Genomic DNA, 19,056 nt, shown 5'->3' on the forward strand with positions numbered 1-19,056 from the left:
AAATTTACCTTACGAAATAACACTAACTATAAAATCACTACATAAATTTTTTTCTATATTACTATTAGAAATTATATACTAAATTTATGTAAAAATATAATTATATTTTAAAGCATACTAATTAATTATCTAAATGATCTTATATAAGTATTTTATTAACATGCATTCATTAATTTCGCTATTTTATATTACATTTATTTAAATTTAAAGGAAATTAAAATTTCTCCTCCTTTACTCAGTAATTATGATAAAAAGGGAACTCACGATTGTAGATTCATTTTTTCTTATTTTTTATTTCGCTTCATTATTATTAGCACCTGTATCTGCTACTCAGATAGAACTTAATGCATTCTGTTTTGGTACATGCAATCTAGAAAGTAATTGTAATTTTTATTAAGATGATTAAAATATGCACTTCACCATTTTACCAACCCAGAAGTACCTGATTAATATCTGATAGGAAATCTTTTACAGTCTCACCAACCTCGAAATCTTCAGAAATTAATGCTGTCATAGATTTTACTAAATCATCTGTGACTTTTTTAATGTCTTCATATTTTTTGTAATCCCCTTGATAAGATTCATGAATACTACTGTCATCTAATGTGTCTTTATTTTTACCTTCTTTACTTTGATCTGTTTTTCCTGGTTCCTTTTCATCATCCCCTTCCTCATCCTCATCATCCTGATCATTCTCCTTAAAAATTTTCTGAAATTCATCATCCCCTTCTTCCATTTCTTCCATTTCTTCCTCTTCGTCATCTTCTTCGGTTTCTTCATCTTGAGTACTTTCCTGTTCAGGAACTTCCTCTTTTACCTGTTCATCATTATCCATTAAATTATTGTCTGTCTGTTCAGATATTTCCAATGGTTCCAATAAATCTTGATTTTTCGATTTCAAGTATTGGAATGCTGCTTTATCCTTTGCTTTTTTCGCCTTATCCGCTGCAGCGATTGCTTTGTTAGCTTCTGCTCTTGCTTTGTCTGCTGTGCTTGCATTTTTTGCATTTTCCGTTGCAGTGGTAGCATTTTGAGCTTCTGCTGCTGCCTTATTCGCTTGAACTTCAGTTTCTTTCGCTGCTTCCTCCGATTTGTTTTTCTCTTCTTGTGATGCTTTTGTATTTTTTGCTGATTCAGCTGCTTTGTCTGCGAGTGCTTTTGCTTCTTTTGCTGCATTTTCTGCTTCTGCTTTTGCCAACTTCGCCTTTGCTACTTCTACAGCTTTCTTCACTTTTTCTGCTTCATTAATTGCATTTTGTGCTTCTGCTTCTGCCTTTGCTGTTATTACTTTTACTTCTTCTTCTATATTTTTAGCTTTTTGTGCTATATTTTCTGCGTCTTTTTTTTCTTGTTCTAATTTGCTCATCTCTTTATTCTGTGTTGTTGTTTGTTCTTCTTTTAAAGCAGCTTTTAATTGTATATTCAATGAATATGTTTTTTCTAAAGCTTCAGTTGAAAGGTCTTCTGCCTTGTAATATGCTTCTGCCGCTAACTTTTCAGCTTCAGTTGCTGTTTGTACTTCTTCTTTTGCTACTTCACCTGCTTTGGCTGCTTCTTCTGTTCGTACCTTTGCTTCTTTCGCTTGTTCTGATGCTTGTTTTGCTTTTTTATTTGCTTCCTCGGCTTTCTTTACTTCATTTTCAGCATTCGTGTGACACTGTTTTGCTTCCGTTACTAGTTTTGCTATTTCGTTTGACAATTGTTCTTTTTTTTCAGTTTCATTAGGAGTTCTTGGTTCGCTTATTTCTTCCTTTGCTTTTTCATTTCCTGACGATGCTCCATTCTCTGTCTGATGATTTGTGCCAGGTGAAGATTCTTCTGCTTCTGCGCTTTTTCCTTCAGCTACCACTCTTGCCTTTTGTGAATCTTCCGATTCACTTGGTTCTGCATTATCTTGACCTTCCGCTTGAAGTGTAACTTCCTTTGGTCCTTCTGACACTTCACTAAGGTCTGCATTTTGAATAGCTTTATCTTCATCTTGTAATGAAACATTTTTTATTGAAGACCCATTTCTCAAATTTGGATTTTTCTCTTTTTCAAGTTCGCTAGTCACAACAACATTTTCACATGCATATAAATTTAAAAATAATATGAAAAATGTGATGCCACAAAAATGCTTCATTTTCAATTTTTGTATTATAACGCCTACTATGTTCTTAGGCGTGTAATCATAAATTGAAAAAACTTAGAGCATTAATCTAATTTATGCTATATTAATTGCAAGTTGTTGAACATAACAACGAATAAGAAAATAAACATAATTCCAAATTGTGTTGAAAATAGCAATGTGGATTATTCAAAAATGGTTAAACATCAGAAACTGTAAATAAAAAAAAAAGGTCCATAAAGGGAAAAATAAAAATACATTTTTAGTTGCATTGAATATTTCGTTCATTATTGAAATATAATTTGTTCAAAAACTTTTCGACTTACATATTTCCTTTTTTGAAGTAGCCAAATCATTAATTAATTTTTTAATTTGCTCAGATTATTTCACCAATTAAAAATTCGTAAATGTGAAACATTGTGTGCAACCAAATATTTCCTCTTTTTAGAAATAAAGAAAAACATTCTTACCCAAATTTTAAAATTTATTCAATCATGTTAGCATAATGGTTATCTAAAAATGGAAATTATTTTAGATTAATAATTACAGAAATAAAGGAAATAGCGCAAGCAAAGAATAAGTCGAGGATGATACAGCCCGTCTGAGAGATATATACATCTGTGCATATATACATGAATATATATATATATATATGTACATTTTTTAATTTTATGGATTTAGAAAAAATTAACATTAGCACTTGTTAATAATAAAATATGCAACACTCTATTAAAGCGAAAAAAAAAAAAAAGTTACGAATATTAGTCTCTAATTTATTAAAATGATTAAAAAAAAAAAAATAATAATAAAATTAAATAAAACCAAATGAAATAAAATAAAAGTAAACAAACAAATATAAGACTAAGCGGGAAAAAATAAAACAGTGCTATTCCGTTTTATATCAAATGCACGATTGGGGATAAATTAAAAATATGAAATGAACACGATGTAATTTAACAACACATAATTTGTCTTTTTATCCAAAAATACTAAGAAACGTTATCTTATTTTCCTCTTTTTATTTTGTATTTACGTGTTTTCATGATTTCTTATGTTTTACGCAATTCTCTGTTCCATTATTGAATGGTAGTTTTATCATTTTTTTTTTTTTTTTGAACTAAGATTATTATTACTATTAAAGAGGTAGAGGGGTTCTTTTTTTTTTTTTTTTTTGTATGCCCAGTATTTATTAGCTTTCCTTCTAAAGGATGTTTTATAGTTAGCCTTAATACTAACATGATGATTCACTGAATCAATTTTTATCGCTACCATGTGCTACTTTCGTCGTGCCTCGAAAAATAAAAGTGCCAAATATAGACTTTTTCTAATTTTCAGATGTTCAATAGAAATTGATTCACATCTTGAGCGAAGTTTTTTAAGGCATCTGTAACTTCAGTATCTCCATTCATTGTGCTAATTATATTTTTTGTTAATTCATCAGCTAGCTTTTTAACATTCACTAAATTTTTATGGTTGTTGTCCAGGATCGTGTGGGCATTGGTATCATTTATTGTTTTGGTAATTTGTTCTTGGGATTGTTTATGTTCATTTTCTGCCCCAGTTTTTACCCCAGTTTTTACCCCAGTTTCTACCTCAGTTTCTACCCCAGTTTCTACCCCAGTTTCTAGGTCACTATTTTGCCTTTCTTCTTTTCTTTCCGCCTCTGGCTCCTCCTCATCTTCATCTTCGTCCGCTTCTTCTTCCTCTTCCCCTTCTTCTGCTTCTTCTTCTACTTCTTCCTCTTCTACTTCTTCCTCTTCCTCTTCTTCCTTCTCTTCCTTTTCTTGTTCTTCTGTTTCTCCATGTTCCTTTTCATCACTGTCTACTGCATTGTAACTTTCCCGTGAATATTTTTTTACAATATCTAGTACTCCTAGATTTTTCTTCCTCAACGATTCTTCCGCTTCCTTTTTTGCTCTCTCTGCAGCCTCTCCCACTTTCTTTGCCTTTTCTTTTGCGTACTTCGATGCCTCTTCTGCTGCTTGTGCTTTTTTTTCAGCCTCCTTTACTGCTTCAAGAGATTTTGCTTTAGCTTCTTTCAATGATTCCATTGTTGTTGCGTCTTTAGCTTTCTTTAATTCTTCTTCTGCTATTAATAATTGAGCTTGCACTGTAACTGCTTCGTCCGATGCCTCTTTTGCCTTCTTAATTGCTTCTTGTTCTTCTTCTTTTGCCATATGTGCGTCTTTCTCTGCTGATTCTGCTTTCTTCTTTTCCTTCTCTGCTTCCTCAGCTGCTTTGATTGCAGCATTCTTTGCCTCTTCTGCTGCAGTAACTGCTTTCTTTGCTTTATCATTTGCCACTTCTGCTTTTCCCACGAGTTCTGCTATTTCTGCTACTTCGTTTTGCTTTTTTGCATCCTCGGCTGCTTTTATCGCTTCTAATGTTTTTTCTTTTATAGAACTCATTTTCGATGATATATCTGCCTTTTTCTCTTCCTTATCTCCATTTTTCTCTGCTTCTTCTTTTGCTTCTTTCGCCTTTTCTGATACTTCCTTTGCCAATTCCTCAGCTCTTTTTGCTTTACTTTTTGCTGTATCCGCAGCATTTTTCGCTTCAACTTTCGCTTTCACTTTAGTTTCTACCCTTTTTGCAATTTCTTCAGTTTGTTTCATTGCTGTTTCGGCTTCTGCCTTTGCTGCTTCTGATTTGGTTACTTCTGTTTCTATTTCTGCAACTATTTTTGCTTTTATTGCTTTTCGTGCCGCTTCTACTGCTTTGTTAGCCCGTTCTTCTACTGCCTTTACTGCATCTTCTGTCATTTCAATTGTTTCATCTGTTACTTTTTTTTCTGCTTCTTGTTCCTTTTGGTCTGCTAAATTAGCTTCTGTTTTTGCTTCTTCTGCTGCCTTTTCTGCTTCTTTTGCCGCCTTTTCTGCTTCTTCTGCTGCCTTTTTAGCTTCTGCTGATTTAGATTCTTCTGCTACTTTCTGTGCTTCCTTTTTTGCCTTATCTGCTGCTAAATTTGCATCATCAGCTTCTGTTTTTGCTGCTTGTGCTTTTGCTATCTCTGCTGATATTTCCGCTCGTATTCTAGCATCTTGAGCGTCAATTGCTGCTCTTAACGCATTTTGTGCCTTGTCTCTTATTTTTTGTAATATTTCTTCACTTACAGTGTTTTCAGATTCTGCTTCTTTTACTGCATTGTCTGCATTTTCTTTTGCTTTCAGAGCTATTTCTTCTTGTTTTTTTGCATTACTTGCTGCTTCCTGTGCCTTTGTGTTTGTTTTTACCTTTTGTGCGGCATCCTCTGCCCGTTTTCTTGCTTCTCCAGCTTTTAATGCATCTTTGATTGCTTTTTCTTTTGATGCTTCTGCTTTTACTATTTCTGCTGCTATTTGAGTTTCTAGGAGTGCTTTCTTCGCTTCTTCTGCAGCTTGTGATGCTTCTTTTTGTGCTGCTTCCGCATCTTGTGATGCTTGTTGTGCCTTAGACTTTGCATCCTTTAGCATTTCTTCTCCTTTTCCTTTTGCTTCAGCATCTTTTTCTGCTTCTTTAGCATCTTTTGCTGCTTTTTCTGCTTTATCCTTTGCTTCATCCGCTTTTTTTGAGTAATTTTCTACTGATATTTTTGCCGTTTCTACCTTTTCAGCTTTTGATTTGTCTGATATTTCTACTTGCTTCGATTCTAACGCTAATTCTACAGCTTCAGTTTTTGCTTTATTTGCTGCACTTACAGATTCATTTGCTTTTTCTTTTGCTCTTTCTGCTTTTACTACTTCGGCTGCTATTTCTGCTTTCATTTGAGCATACTTCGCCGCTACTGCTGTTTGTGACACGCTTTCTGCCTTTGTCTTCACATCTTGTACTTTCGTTTTTGCTTCATCCAAATTTTGTTTTATCGACTCAACTGCTGTTAATGCTGTATTTGCTGTATCATCTGCTTCTTTTTCTGCCTTTTCCTTTTCATCAAGTGCAGTTTTGGCCTCTTTCTCGACCGTGTTTTTTGCTTCTATCACGCCCTGTGCTTTAGAATCTGATGCTGCAGTTAATGCTCCTTCTTTTGCTTTACCTGCTGCAGTAGCTGAAATTTTTGCTTCTTCTTTTGAGTTTTCTACTTTTACCATTTGTTCTGCTACTTCAGCTGCCAATTCGACGCGTGCTCTTGCCTTTTCTGCATTATCGGCTGCTTGTTCCGCTGCTTTAGTCGAAGTTTTTATTTCTTCTAATTTTTTAGATATTTCCTCTTTTTTTGCCTCACTTGGTCCTGCTGTATCACCTTGTTCCTTTGCATTATCCTCTTTTTCTTCTTCCTTTTGTGGTTCTGCTGTATTTTCTTCATTTCTTGTTGAAGCCTCTGTCTCTTCTTCACTGTTTCCTTTTACTACTGATTCTTTTGCTTCTTCTGATGTTTTCTCCTCTTCTGTCGCTTCCCGTTCTTGATTTTTTGTCTCCTTATCTAATTTGTTTGCATCCTCTTCTGATTTGTTCTCCTCTTCTATCACGTCCTGTTCTTGGTTTTCTACCTCCTCTCCTAATTGTTTTATCTTCTCTTCTGATCTTTTTGCCTCCTCTTCTAACTTTTTTACATCCTCTTCTAATTTTTTTACACCCTCTTCTAATTTTTTTACTTCCTCTTCTAATTTTTTGGCCTCCTCTTTTGATTTTTTTGCCTGTTCTAAAGCCTTTTGCGCCGCCTCTTTTGTTTTCCCCTTCGCTTTTATTTTTTCTGCTGCCTCTGTTGCCCTTTTTTCTAATTCATCCGCTGCCTGTAGTGCTGTCTCCGCTTTTTTTTTTGCTGTTTCTGCTTTTAAGGCTTCATTTTTTACCCCCTCTTCTAATTTTTTTGCCTGTTCTAAAGCATTTTGTGCCTCCTGTTTTTCTTTTTCCTCTTCTCCTATTTTTTCTGCTGCCTCAGTTTCCTGTAGTGCTGTTTCTGTTTTTAAGGGCTCTTTTTTTATTTCTTCTGTATTTTTCTTATTTTCTTCTTCTGTATTTTGTGATAATGCAGTGGATGCTACATCTGTATTCGGATCACCTTCATTTCCTGCAATCACACTGTCTTCTTCATCTTGTAATGAAACATATTTTATTTGTGATTCATTTCTCAAATTAGTTTTTTTCAGGTTTACAACTTGGTTGATGACAGCATTATTTTCATAAATGTATAAATTTAAAAATAATAAGAAAAATGATATTCTATGAAACTGGTTCATTTTTTTTATTTTTGCACACAACGTAATAATTAAGTAATTATACTTTTACATATTTACAAAGAATGGAAAATATACATAAATAATTTATAAACACCTGATGGCTATAATTGGAAAACATTTTTATTATTCCTCAAAAAAATGATTAAAAAATTGGCAACTATTTATTTTACACATATTTATCATACTTTACCTGATGAAATGGGAAATTTAAAATACCGCAAATCAAAATAATCTGGATACATGGGCCAAAGAGGAACAACACTAGTTATGTCAATTGGAAAAGTTGGAAAATGAAAGCAGAAAAAATCTGTGATGTGCATACGGTCTTAGTGCACGAATAAATCAAGGTTATCGTCCATATGCATGCATATATATATATACACTTTTTAATATATTTTTTTTCATTTCTTCTAAGGAATATGCGTGCAATCTATTATAATTATTTTCGTGATTTCATTTCTCGTGAGCGGTGAATTGTGCGTAAGAAGTAAAAAAAAAAACATTCAAAATTTAAATAAAAGGGAAAATTGCTATGACATTTTCATCTCTTTTTTTTTTTTTTTTTTTTTAATTTTTTATTTAGTACGATCCTAAAGACGTAGTAATAATAATTTGTTATAGTAGGAAGTTTTGTGGTAATATTATTCAAGTAAAAATTGAAAGAAGTGAAAAGTTAAATATAGCTTGCTTTACCTAAAAAGCACATATGGATGAGAAAGGAATTTACTTGACTATGCAACTTTCGAGTTATTCTGATTCCCAAGTGGAACTCATGTAACAATTTGCACTATTAAAAATATATGTAAGGTTTTACCTCATAACGATAAAAATGAGACAATATGATGTTAACATAATGCAGGAAAAATATTCATACCTATGAATGCAGATCATGAATTATACATATGTTAAATAACTAATTGGGTTTCTCTTACTCTGATTTTTTTTCCACTCAGTAGCACTCAGTAGTATTCTGTGCAAATAAATTTGCATTTCATGTTTAGTCTTTAATTATACTAAGATGGATTTCCTTTTGATGATTTTAAAATGTAAGTTTAATGCTACAAAAATTATTTCTTCAGCTAATGTCACAAGTATATCTCTATATTTATTCTTATGCACTGATTCTTTGTATACACAGACGGATATATTTGTATTTGTTGGTGGTGGTGGATGGGTTGTTATTTACTGTATGTATTATGGTAATTTATAAAACATGGATGTGACAAGCCTGCTAGCTTTATTTGCATTCCATAATTAATAAAGCATAAATAATTATTATCTTTTAATAGTAAATAAAATTTTGTATTTACCTATTTATTCAAATTTGAAACAGATAATTCATGTCTCTTGATAAGTATTTCAGTGTGTCCAGAATTGCAGTATTGTTGCCAATGAGATTAATCATCTCTTTCACCTTTTCATCAGCTATTTTTTTAATATCTTTAACATTTTGATAATTGTTTTCAATTGATTTATGAGCATTATTATCATTTAATGGGTCTTCATTCTTTTCTTTTTCCTTTAGGTCTTCATTGTCTCCATCAGAGTTTTCCATCACTTGGTTTTCTTCTTCCCGCTCGGTTTTTTCCTCTTCCTCCTCGTCTTCAACTTCCCCTTCTTCGTCTTCTTCATCTCCCTCTTCCTCATCTTCGGCTGGTGGTAATTCATCTTCTTCGTCTTGCTCATTCATTTCAAGTTCTTCTTCTTCTTTTTCGTCTTCTACTTCTTCTTCTAATTCTATTATTTTATCATTTCTTGGTGTAGTTATATCCACTAGTCCTAGTCTGGTATTACCGATATTCTTAGCATGTTCCTGTGCTTTTTTCTTTTCTTCTGCTTCTACTTCTCGTGCTTTTCTTTTCGTTTTTTCCTCTTCTTCTCTTGCTTTTTTTTTTGCCTTCTCTTCTGCTTCCTTAGCTTTTTCTACCTCACCTTTTTCCTCTTCCTCTGCTTTTTTCTTTTCTTCTGCTTCTACTTCTCGTGCTTTTCTTTTCGTTTTTTCCTCTTCTTCTCTTGCTTTTTTTTTGGCCTCCTCTTCTACTTCCTTAGCTTTTTCTACTTTTTCTGCCTTGTCTTTCTCTGATTCTTCTTCTTTTTTAGCCTTTTCTATTTCGGCTTTTTCCTCTTCTGCTGCTTTCGATTTTTCTAATGCTTCTTCTTGTTTAGTTTTTTCTGCTGATGTTTCAACTGATTGCGCTGCTGTTTTTGCTTCTTTATCGCTTTCTGTTTCTGGTTCTTTTACATTCTGTGAATCAGTGACCGGTTCTGATGTCGATTCCTTTGTTTCTTCCTCTGCCTCCTCCTTTGTTTCCTTCTCTGCTTTCTCCTCTGCTGCTTCTACTACTTTATTATATGCTGTGTTCGCTCCTTCAACTTCTTTTTTTTCCTCTTCATTCGCTTCTGCTGTTATTCGTTTTACTTCCGCTTCAGCTTCTTTTCCTTTTCGATTAGCTTTTGCTTCTGCTTCACTTTTTTTTCTCTTGGATTCTGCTTTTTCCTCTGCTATTTTTCGTTTTACTTCTGCTTTTGCCTCCACTTTTTTTCTCTCACATTCGGCCTTAGCCTCTTCTTCTATCCGTTTTGCTTCTGCCTTTGCTTCTACTTCTACTCGTTTTGCTTCAGCTTCTGCTTCTTCTATTATCCGTATTGCATCAGCTACAACTTTACTAATTTCTTTTTCATTTGTTTCATTTTCTATTTTTAAATATTCTTCTTCTGTTATGCGCACTGTTTTTGCTTTGGCTTCTGCTGTTATACTTTTTTCCTTCATTTGTGCTTCATCTGCTACACGTTTGGCTTCTGCATCTGCTTCTTGTATTTTTCTCTCCCCTTCTAATTTAATCTCTGCTTCTTTTTGTTTTTCTTTAGCTTCAGCTTCTTCTATTTCTTTATTTTTTTCATTGTTGGCATCCTCTACTTTTTTATTTTTTTCAGTGTTTGCATCCTCTATCTTTTTATTTTTTTTGGCCTCAGCGTCTTTTATCTTTTTATCTTTTTCAGTGTTAGCATCATCTGGCGTTTTTTGTTCGGTTTTGTTATTAGGAGTACTAACCCCTTGTTCTTTTTTCTCGTCTACTATTTCCACTTCTTCTTTGTCCCCTTGTGATTGATTTTCGTTTTTCTCTGGTTGTTGTGATTCACTCACTAGTTCTTCCCTTTCTCGTTGTTCTTCTCCTGAACCTGCGTCTAAATTATTATGATTTGTGTGTCCTCCTGCATCTGTTGATACTTCTTTGGGAGCTTCGGGAACTGCCCGCATAACTGGTTGATCTTGTACCGATTGTTCCCTTTCTACTGAACTATCTACTGGATGTGCTTCTACTTGTGCTGCATCTTGTGTAATTTGTTCATCTTGTTGAGTGCTTCTTCCATTATCATTTTCACTTGCTTTTTGATCTTCGACAGTTTCACTTACCTCTGTCCCTTCACCTCCATCTACTCTTGTACCTTGTTCTGCGGCATCTTCTGCTTTTATATTTTGGACATCACTATGTTCTTGTCCAATATTTGGATTTGTTTCCTCATTTAATTTATCTGTTAGTTGCTTAGGGTCTTCACTTGGTTTGACTACTACATCACTTGAGTCTGTGCTGACTCCTTCATCCTGCAATGTAACATAATTTATTTGTGATCCTTTTCTGAAGTTAGATTTTTTAAAGTTTACACTTTCGTTTCTAACAATATTATTTTCAAAAGTGCATAAATTTAAAAATAAGACAAAAAGGATGGTTCCACGAAATTTATTATTCATTTTAGGTAAGAGCAACAAATATGTTACAATATTTTTAAAGTGTTTAAAGGGTAGAAAAAAAACAAAAGATACAAAATAAACATTGCTTAATTCTAATCATTCAGTTAATTCTAAATCGGTGAGTGTAATTATTGAATAAATTTTTTTTTTTTTTTTTATTATGTATTTTTATCCATTTTTGGTTAAAAATAAACACATCTTGGAGTAAAACATAGAAGTTATGAAAGCGGCGCAGAAGTCTATAAAAGAAACAAAAAATTTTATCAAAAAAAAAAAAAAAAGAGTGAAATAAAATTGCTGAAATGAATATATATTTTATTAATTATTTTTTCTGCATACTTCCAAATTTTACAACATTAAACGTTGTATTTTTTGTTCTAACTTGTTCATATTTTTTTGCCAACATTGAAATGTGAAAAGATGAACCGTGTGCGCAATAGAGGATGGTAAAATATTACTCGAATTGTTTTAAAAAATAAAAATAATATTATATTTATTTTCTAAATTTACGAATTTTATATATAACTAACATGTCTAAAATTATACCATTTTGAATATTTATTTATAGAAAAGATTTTCAATTCACAAAATGTTCTAATTGGAAATTACATGCACAAATAAGCATGTCTGATATGACGCAATATTGATTATAAAACTTCTCCAAAATAAATTTTTTGTAAACTTACAAAAAAATTAAAATGTGTTAATAATTACTAATTGTTCATTTTGTAAAAAAAAAAAAAATAGAAGACTATTTATTTGTATTACAATAGCAAAAAAAAAAAAAAAAAAAAAAAATTAAACATGCAAAGTGCTATTACATCGCATACATCACATAACAAATGAATGTAGTGAAATGGTTTCATTATATGATTGACAATCCTATCCATAAACATCAAGTAAACAAATATGCATACTATTCTTTGGGTAAATATAATGTAATTACTAAAAACAAATTGTACACATTTTTATCATTTTTTCAAACGTTTTATTTTATTTCTCTTATCAAATTTTGTGTACACGCAGGACTCGTCACGTGGTTTGCATTTTTACGCCTAATTAATTTTTGACATTTTAAAAATAGCACAAAAGTAGGGAAATATAACATAGCCCATTGCCCGAGATAATAATTTTTATTCTTTCATCGTTCTTTCTTCAGAATGGGTCGCACATATGTATGTGTATATATATACATACATATGTGCATGCACATTTGTGTAATCTACTGCTTGTGTTGTCGCCCTCTACACCGCAAAGGTTTAACACTGGAGCTCTAATTTAGACAAATATCATATGAGATAAATTCTTATTAGGACTCACTACTAAATAAGGCGAAAATTGTCTTTCATTAAGCTTAGTTACTTTTAAAATATTGGTGCACATCTTGTTGTAAACTTTTTATACTTTCCTCTCCAACGTCGCTAATTAAACTTTTTAAATGTTCAACCTTTTCTTTATTGGCAGCTGTATCATTATTACAGTGGTCACTAAGTGATTTATAAGCTTCTTTGTCATCCAATATGTTTTTGCTATTTACTTCTTCCTCTTTGGCCTCTTTTACTGGAGTGCTTTTTTCATTCTCATCCACCGCCCCAGGTTCTTTCACTTCCCTTGCTTCTTCTTCTTCTTCTTCTTCTTCTTCCTCTTTTTCTTCCTCTTCCTCATGTTCTTCTAAAAATACACTATCTTCACTTCCCTCTCCCTCCCGCTCTTGTTCTACCTGCTCCAATTCCTCTTCTTGCACATCCTCTTTATCTTCCTGTTCTTCGATTTCTTCCCATACTTGTTCGTTCGTGTCCATTAGATTATCTCCTTTTTCTGTAGATATCTCCAATGATTCTAGTACATCTTGATTCTTCGTTTTCAATAATTCGTATGCTGCTTTTTCTTTTGCTTTCTTCGCTTCGTTAGCCGCCTTTAATGTCTTTTCTGCCTTTTCCTGTGCTAACCTTAGTGTTTCTGCTTCAGCTGTTTCTTTTGCTGCAGTTTCTGCTTCTTTTGCAAAGGTTTTAGCTTTTTCCGCTTCATTTGCTGTTGCCATCGCAGCTGTTTCTACATATTTTTTTTCGTCTTCTGTTATTTCCAATTTTTTTATCTCTTCTGCTATCTTGACTGCTTCTGCTTTTATCGCTTCTGCTTCTGTTGCCAACTTCTCTGCTTCTTTCTTTGCCGCCTCCGCTTTTGCAACTTCGGCTTCTGTTGCCTCCTTCTCTGCTTCTTTTTTTGCTTCCTCTTTTGCAGCCTCTTCTTGTTTTTGTGGTATCTCTTTTACAGCTTCTTCTTCTTTTGCTACTACTTCTGCTGCATCAGCTTGTTCTTGGAGTGCTTCTCTATGAGGTTGTTGTACTTGTTGCTGTTGTTGTTGTTGCTGCTGCTGCTGTTGTTGTTGTTGCTGCTGCTGCTGTTGTTGTTGTTGCTGCTGCTGCTGTTGTTGTTGTTGCTGCTGCTGCTGTTGTTGTTGTTGCTGCTGCTGTTGTTGTTGCTCCTCCTGCAATTTTTGTTCTTGTTCATGTTGATTTTTATCATGCTGTTGTTTTCCTACATCTTTCGCTTCAGTTGATTCTACTTTAGATTCATTAGACTTCGTACTGTCTTCTAATTGTTTTAATGGCTCATCTGCGTCTTTACCTTGTGCCTGTATCTCTTCTTCACGTGGCTGATTTAATGATCCATTATCTCCTTCTGTTACATCACTATTTCCTTCAATCGTAACATTTTCATTATTATCATCTAGGTATGAAAAATTATCTTCATTTTGTAAGGATATATTTTTCAATGACGATCCATTTCTTAAATTTGCTTTTTTAAGGTTTACTATTTCTCCCCTTATAGTACCATTATCATATAAATATAAGTTTAAAAGGAAGACAAGAAAAGTTATACAACAAAACTGTTTCATTTTAAATGAGCATGCTAAAAAACAATTACTATATTTTAAGATACTTATGAGGAAAAAAAAGAAGCTAGCAGGTAGTTTTTCGAGTGTGCAAAAAAGTTAAAGAAAATTATCTATAAAAGAATCGAAAAATATATCTTGTATATACACATATATGTTATTAATTTCAAATTAGAAAAAAAAATTGTAACCAAATATCTTGTTACTCATTCATAGTTTTTGCATTTTACACATCCGTAGTAATGAGAAGCATTGGAAATACAGAGAACAAATCTGTCAAAAAAAAAAAAAAAGATATACCATATATTTACATTTTTTACATTTTTAGGGCACTAAAAAAAAAATGAGGATCTTAGATAATGCAAATTTTATTTAATTTTTTTTTATAAAAAAAAATATTTATTTTTTTTGACACAGTTTATTATATCTAAAACTTGGATTTTTATTATACATATATATACATATATTTTTTTGAGATTTAAATTTGTTCAAATGTGCGTTATATGTGTGGTTACTGGCAGGTTTAGTATATATGTCTTTTCTTGGCAAAAGAATTTTTTTAAAATATTCATTTCGCATGAAATTTTTTTTAATAAAATACCTTTGTAACAGTTAAGAGATAATTAAGTCATTTTTTATGAATTCAAATGAAAGAAATTAATTTGCATAGTTGGATTTTTTTCTCTGATTGTTTCATTTAAATAGCTAATAAGAAGAAGAAAAAAAAAAAAAAAAAATATGTATGAAATGAAACAAATTATATAGCATTAATGCAAATGTATGGAAACATTACAACCATTTGTTTTTTTAGATAAAACATAGCAAAATATCTCGATTATTGTTAAATTAAGTGTATATATTTTTCTCTCATGCATTTGCCTTTTTAATGAATTTCCCCATACGGGTATTCATTTATTTAAGTTTTACACACAAATGGTGCTAGCATGCACACATGGATTATTAAATTTAAATTCTAGATTATCATAAAAATGTAACTAATTTTTGACAAGTATACTTTGTAATGAAAAAAAAAAAAAAATTTATTAACCAAAGTAATAATCCTTTTTCTACTTCTCACATCCAGATTGGTTACGTATCCTTTTATTTATATTTTTTAATTTTTTATATGAGATATTACTAACGTTATGACCCATGGCAACGAAGGGTATAATGGCATAATAGCATAAACTTAATTTCTAATATTACATAAGTGGAGTGAAATCCTCAGAAAGTGTTATTAATAAAAAATATATGATCTCTTTATTATATTAATTTACTTTTAAAATATTGATCCACGTCTTTCTTTAAATTTTGAAGAGTATCATCACCAACATCACTAATCACTGTTTTGAAAAGTACATCATCTGTCATTTTGGAATGATTAGCACTATTATGCTTCTCTGCAAGTAATTTATGCGCGCCCTCATCACCTAATATGTCCACGCTTTTTTCCTTTTCGTCTTTATCCTTCATTTCTTGGCTTGCTTCTTGTTGCTGTTCTTGTTCTTTTTCTTCTTTTTGTTCTTTTTCATCTGCTTCTTCTTCATCTTCTTCTTCTTCTGCCTCATCCGTAACATCTGCGTCATCTTCCAACTCTCCTCCCTGCTCTTCTTGAACTTCTGATGATAATGCATCTTCGCTTTCGTTGTCCCCTTCTTTTTCCTCGTCTTCTACTTCTTCATTTACAGGTTCTTCTTTATCTGTCATAATATCACAGTCCTTTTCAGATATTTCCAATGGTTCTAGTAAATCCTGATTCTTCGTTATCAAAAATGCATGTACTGCTTTATCTCTTGCCTTTCTTGCCTCTGTGGCTGCGGTTACAGCTTTTATTGCTTCTAGTTTTACTACTTCATCTGCCTCTTCTCCTGCTTCTGTTGCTAACTTTGCTGCATCTGTGGCCTTTTTTGATTCTTCTGCTGCTTTCTGTGCATGAACTTTTGCTTCTTTCGCTGCTTCATGAATTTTTGTATTTTTTTCTTCATCAGTATTTGCTGCACTTGCTAGATTACCTGCATTAGTTGCTGCACTTAGTGCTTCGTCTGCTGCTTTTTGTGCTTCCACCTTTGCTGCATTCGCTTTGGCTATATTTGCATCTCTTTGTTCCTTTTTAGCTGCTTCTGCTTTTTCTGCTTTTCCTTTAGCTATATTTGCTGCTGTTAATGCCTTTTTAGCTGCTTCTATAGCTTCTTCTGCTTTTGTTTTTGTATCTTGTGCTGATGCAATCACTTTTGGTTCTATGGAAATCGCAATTTCTGTTGCTTCGTCTGCATGCTGTTTTACTTCCCTTAATTTTTGGGCTGATGTTTCTCTTCTTGCTGTTTCGTGTGATGTAATTGCTATTCCTAATTGTACTTCTATTGCATATGCATATTCCACTGTCTCAGCCGCTTTGTCGTCTGCTTCTTTCGTTGCATCTATAGCTTTCTTTTCTTCACGGTCTGCTTCTTCTACTTCTTCTTTTGCCGATTCTCCCATATTGGCCTTCTCAGTTCGGTTAGCAGCTTTTACTGCTTCATCCTTTGCTGTTTTGGCTTTTTTTTCTGCTTCTTCTGCTTTTTTCTTTGCTGCTTCAGCTTCTTCTACTGCATTTTTTGCTTTATCCTTTGTAATTTCTATCTTTGCAATTTTTGCTGCTATTTCTGCTTGTGTTTTTGCTTGGATAGATTCCTCTGAAGCTACTACTGCGCCTAATGCTGCCTCTTTTACTAATTCAACTTTTTTGTCTATTTCGTTGTCATTTATATTTTCATTTTCTAACTCCTTTTTAACCTCGTCCAAAGCTTTTTCTGTTTCTTTTACCTTTTTTGATGCTTCATCTGCCTTTTCCTTTGCTCTTGTTGCTGCGTCTGTAGCATCATCCTTTGCTTTCATTGCTGCTGCACTAGTTGTTTGTGCTGTTTTTGTTGTTTCTTCTGCTTGAGTCTTTGCTTGCTGAGCTCCAAGTTCTGCTTTTTTTGCTTCTTCATTGGCTACTTTTGCTTTTTCTAATAATACATTTATTTTTTCATTTGTCTTCGTCTTTTTATCTTCTTTTTTTTCATCAGATACAGAGTTTTTTTCTTTAGTGTTCTGTTCCACCTTTATTTGTGTATTTGATGCTTCCGTTTCTCCAGTTCTTTCTACTACTTCCTTTACGTCAGTTTCGCTAGTCGCATCAGTTGCGCTGTTTGTGCCAGCTGACTCGACTGCGTCGCTTGAGTGGGTTGTACCAGCTGAGTCGGTTGAGTTAGTTACCGCCTTTTCTTCCTCCACTTCCTTTTGTTCATTTACAACTCCGTTTTTTGGTGCTTCTGATTTAGGGGTCTTATGATCTCCCTCTTCTCCTCCAGTTTTTTCTTCATTTTTATTTTCTTTTTCTTCTTCTTCTTCATCTTCATCATCATCTTCTTCATCTTCATCATCATCTTCTTCTTCTTCTTCTCCTTCTTCTTTTTTTTCTGTTCCTCCTACCCCAGCTCCTCCTTCTCCTGCACCTTCTCTCACTTGTGCTACCCCTTCTACTGTTGCTTCTGCATTTTCTTTATTCTCCTGCGCTTGTGTTTTGAGTTCAGATTCTTTTGATTTTTCCTGTAGTGCATTGTTACCTTGAACTGGATTCATTACGGGTTCATTCTCCGTGTCTACACCATTTGAATCATCTTGTAAGGAGACATTCTTTATTGTACATCCGTTTCTTAAATTTGGCTTTTTCACATTTACAATTTCGTTCCTCACTACATTATTTTCATAAATGTGTAAATTTAGAAATAATAAAAAAAGAGGAATACCACAGATTTTCTTCATTTTAAATAATACATGTTAGGAAGATAGTATTTTTTAAATATTAATAAATATTAAAAATAATTTATAAATAGGTTTATTAGTATTACAGTTCTTTGACTAAAAAAAAAAAAAAAAAAAAATTTATATCATTGATGAGGAAATGTGTTAATACCTATTTTTTGCAATTCTGCATAATTTGACTTACAAAAAAGATAAATTTAAAAAAAATGTAAAAGCAAAAAAATTATCATGAAATGATGGCAAGAAATATGATAATTCTTGCGGAAATGAAAAATATATTTTTAAATAAACTTAGAAAAAGTCTAAAAAAAAAAAAAAAAAAAAAACACATGTGCATATTTATGTTTATATATTCAGGGCACGATATAAAATGCTGCTCATTGAGTCTATTAATTTATCCAAATTTTCTTTTTAAGATTATATTTATTTTTAGTATTCCATAAAAAGTGTAATAACCTATTTATGCTAATTTCACGCATGACAATGCATGCAAGTAAATTATTCTAACAGTAAACAAATATATAAATGCCTCATAAGCATGAAATTATTGTGATTCTTTTTTTTCATATTTATTTAGTAAAAAATACCAGCCTAATGAATACACATCACAATACGGTTTTTTGAAAAAAAATGCAAAAAATATCGACAAACTGCAATTGTCGCATACAGTTATGTGCAGCTTAAACTGTGTGTAATTACTTTTTTTTAGGTTTTTGAATTGCTTCATTCATTTGTTCATAATCCTCATTGTCTGTTCTCTGTAACACATAGTTTATAGTAATTAACAATCTATGGAAAAAACGAAAGTAAAAGGGTTAGTAATAGTTTATAAATTAACCAAGTAAGAAAAAAAAAAAAAAAAAATTAGACATTCAAGCATGCCCAATAATCTCACTTCGTGCATAAAATGTAAGAATAGCATATTTCATTAAAAGAATCATAAAATTTATGCTATGTATGAAATTATACTTGTTTGAATATACCGACAACTCTTAATAATGTTATGCTACAATTATCCTTTGCTAATTTTGCATTTTGTACCTAGTTCATTTTATTATTCACTTCGCTGAACCCCGATTGGAGCTATATTTATCACACAATGTAATTATTCATGTTATTTTTTATCATAGGTACCATTAATTTAGAATTCTTAAATAGTACTAAAATGCGTATAAAAACATGACTTGGACAAATATGCATAATATAAGGAAATAAATCATAGTGTAACAAAAGGAATTGCAATTCCTGTTCTTTTATCATACTCACCTTTGGGTTAGGCATATATATACACACATACATACTTACATATTTACATAATTACATATATATATTATTATATTATACACTGTTCTATATAATA

At 32.2% G+C, this 19,056-nt stretch overlaps 5 protein-coding genes across 5 annotated transcripts; all 5 read right to left on the reverse strand.

Moving 5' to 3' along the window:
- Positions 1-424: 424 nt before the first annotated feature.
- PGO_102860 (merozoite surface protein 3) lies at positions 425-2,122 on the reverse strand (the record flags this gene model as incomplete). Its single annotated transcript, XM_028688315.1, has 1 exon — positions 425-2,122. The coding sequence occupies one exon, from the start codon at positions 2,120-2,122 to the stop codon at positions 425-427; it is 1,698 nt and encodes a 565-aa protein (XP_028544116.1).
- A 1,316-nt stretch (positions 2,123-3,438) lies between these two features.
- PGO_102870 (merozoite surface protein 3) lies at positions 3,439-7,263 on the reverse strand (the record flags this gene model as incomplete). The annotated part of the gene is made up of 1 exon (XM_028688316.1): positions 3,439-7,263. One exon carries the CDS (start codon positions 7,261-7,263, stop codon positions 3,439-3,441), a length of 3,825 nt encoding a protein of 1,274 aa, XP_028544117.1.
- A 1,318-nt stretch (positions 7,264-8,581) lies between these two features.
- Positions 8,582-11,014, reverse strand: PGO_102880 (merozoite surface protein 3; the record flags this gene model as incomplete). Its single annotated transcript, XM_028688317.1, has 1 exon — positions 8,582-11,014. The coding sequence occupies one exon, from the start codon at positions 11,012-11,014 to the stop codon at positions 8,582-8,584; it is 2,433 nt and encodes an 810-aa protein (XP_028544118.1).
- A 1,354-nt stretch (positions 11,015-12,368) lies between these two features.
- On the reverse strand, positions 12,369-13,913 carry PGO_102890 (merozoite surface protein 3; the record flags this gene model as incomplete). The annotated part of the gene is made up of 1 exon (XM_028688318.1): positions 12,369-13,913. One exon carries the CDS (start codon positions 13,911-13,913, stop codon positions 12,369-12,371), a length of 1,545 nt encoding a protein of 514 aa, XP_028544119.1.
- Positions 13,914-15,173: 1,260 nt separating this feature from the next.
- PGO_102900 (merozoite surface protein 3) lies at positions 15,174-17,696 on the reverse strand (the record flags this gene model as incomplete). The annotated part of the gene is made up of 1 exon (XM_028688319.1): positions 15,174-17,696. The coding sequence occupies one exon, from the start codon at positions 17,694-17,696 to the stop codon at positions 15,174-15,176; it is 2,523 nt and encodes an 840-aa protein (XP_028544120.1).
- Between the last annotated feature and the right edge of the window lie 1,360 nt (positions 17,697-19,056).

The sequence above is a fragment of the Plasmodium gonderi genome, assembly GCF_002157705.1.
Source record: "Plasmodium gonderi DNA, contig: Chr10, whole genome shotgun sequence".
Classification (NCBI taxonomy): Eukaryota; Apicomplexa; class Aconoidasida; order Haemosporida; family Plasmodiidae; genus Plasmodium; species Plasmodium gonderi.